Source organism: Montipora foliosa, chromosome 10, assembly GCF_036669935.1.
Source record: "Montipora foliosa isolate CH-2021 chromosome 10, ASM3666993v2, whole genome shotgun sequence".
NCBI classification, from domain to species: Eukaryota; Metazoa; Cnidaria; class Anthozoa; order Scleractinia; family Acroporidae; genus Montipora; species Montipora foliosa.
The window spans coordinates 28,053,294-28,055,793 of NC_090878.1; the positions used below are offsets into that span (position 1 = coordinate 28,053,294).

General features: G+C 38.5%; 1 protein-coding gene across 1 annotated transcript in view; it reads left to right on the forward strand.

Annotated features, from left to right (window-relative positions):
• The window catches only part of LOC137972723 (uncharacterized), a 2,384-nt gene extending 2,324 nt beyond the window's left edge, over positions 1 to 60 (forward strand). Inside the window, exon 2 of the mRNA XM_068819445.1 lies at positions 1 to 60. This exon is cut by the window's left edge and continues 658 nt beyond it. Within this exon, the coding sequence (XP_068675546.1) occupies positions 1 to 60 (60 nt within the window).
• Positions 61 to 2,500: the final 2,440 nt, after the last annotated feature.

The window sequence follows — 2,500 nt, forward strand, 5'->3', positions numbered from 1 at the left end:
CGGAAAGACACATCTAGAGAGGCCAATTCAGCATTTATACCCTCTGGAACTTACATGTGACCACCAAATGCAGACACGACGAGATGCAGCAATTGCTGCGGGCCTACGAATTCGGGATGCAGTTCATGCAGATAAATGTTGAAAACAGTGCTAGAATTATGTTCACTGATGCCAGTCATTGTTCTTTGAGTCATTATAGTATTCCCCAAGTTTCTTATAGATTCTTTTTCTTGGACTTACATGTGCTTCCCCAGAGAAAGCACATGGGGGAGTGTGTCGGAAATAGGATCAATTATATGTCCGTTTTAAATTTAGTACTCATTGTTAGGCTCATTATTAAGGTCTGTTGATATTTGGCGAAATATTTAATAGTTTCTGTAATTCGATTTCCATCGGGTCTTGATCCAATCAATCATATCATGTTAATCTAGGGTGTGCCAGAACAATAGAATCTTTGAGCTTTGAAATATTATATAGATGTTTTTTGGATTAGTTTTTTTTGGAGTGATTTCGATCTACTAGTGAGAATCTGTGAAGACTTATATATACTTCGGGAATTAAAGGACAAGAGTTGAATTGGGACAGTGTGGGCTATCTATTCCTATGATCTTGTCGGTGTTTTTTTGTTATTTCTTTGTTTGAGCAGGTTGAAGTTTTGGCAGCTATTCAGCTGATGTGGACCTGCTATACCCACCCACCTATATACTCACAAAGGACAGCCACAACACTGGGAACTTCATCCCCTACTCTTCTCGAATAGTATGTGGGTTCTTTAACGTCCCACAGGGAATTAACATGGAAGATATTTGTGAGATCGGGCCTACGGCTTATAGTCCTTATCGGGCTGCATACCCAACATAATCTGCAAGCCAAGCAAAGAACGAGTCAGAACGTGCAAGGATTACGACATTGGTAGGGAAATAACCACCGTACTAGACATAGCCATGGATAACGTAATTCTTGAATTATGTGACTCGTGTGACTACTTTGCTAACTCTTTACTCACGTAAAAAAACAATTAAATTTCATTGTGACTTTTAAGAAAGAAAGCTGTAAGTTGTTAATAGTGTTATACCCATACAAATCCCGAAGAAAGTTCCATATTAATTAAGACCATTACGTCGTCGGATATTTTACAACGGCTACGACTGATGGTGCAATCGGAGATTTCATAATGGCTATAGGTGATGGTGCAATAAGTTCGTGTGTGGTCGTTGTTGTCAGTTGTTGTCCTACAGACGGATCAGGCGTGTCTATAGTCATCAGTGAAGAATCGTGAAGATAGATGTTCTGGTGTTTATTTCGGAAACGCTTCCACGAAGAACATTTTAGTGGCATTTTCCTGGAAAATTAATGTTTTTTCCACAGAAAATAGAAATAAAAATTATTTTTTAAAAGAAAGTGAAGATTTAACTTAGCCTCTTCACTTAAGTCTCACCAAAAGGGGACAAAGGATTAACAGAACAACAGATCACTTAGGAAAATTATCTTTTGGTGTATTAAAACTGTTAAATACGCTGCTGTTAACTTGTCATTCTAGATATACATTTTTGTCAAGCACTCTGAACTGTTAATTGTGTTGAAACATTAAAATTGTTAAACTTTAAAAAACCCTATGCATGAGCATTAACTGAGCATTTTAGTGACTTTTTTGGGGGAAACCGAGCATTTTAGTGGATAAAAATGGAGCATAAATGGGTGGAGCATTTTAGTGGGGAAATAAAGGCATAATGTACATAAAGCCTAAGCAGGGCCGTAGATACTAACAAGCAAACCTAAACACTTGCCTCAGTCATTTCTTTCGTTTTTATTGCTTGTAGTCATCGTAAACACTCTAAATATACCTAGGAAGGTAATTTAACCACGGACGTTGCCTCAGTCATAATTTTTCGATGACGTTGCTTCAGTCACAATTTAGTTTTTCTGGCTATGGCCCTGTGTGATGTCTACAGTAATCAATGAATCATCAAGGAATGTTTTGTGGAATGTGCACTACTTTGCGACTATAGTGCTAAGAAAACAGATAAATTTTCAAAGCGCGGTTATAAGATCTAAAATATATTCTTGTGTTTTTTGTCTATTATCCTTATGCTGATGCTGTTTTTCTCGGCACGAAATTTCCATGTATTGGTGCGAAACCGGACAATCGGCTGAATTAGTAACGGTTAATTTCACTTCCTATGTATCTTCATAGAGCTGATGACGCATTTCCATCACCAGTATCCTCCGGTCCACATTCAACTGGTCAGGTGGTGGTCAGTTTCATCCCTTGTCTCTTTTGTACTCTCGGCAATTTGTGCCTGGTACGGAAAGCTTGGATTTGTTGAGTCCGTTGCCCGAAGGGTGAGGAAAATTGACGTGGATAGGATTTCAACCATAACACGATCGTTTGTGTTTAGTTTGATCACGTACGGTGATTCAAATCAACAGGATCGATTTACGCTGCAATTGTAAGGTGAATTTACCTGGAAAAACGGTCAAATAGGACCTCCTCTGCCCC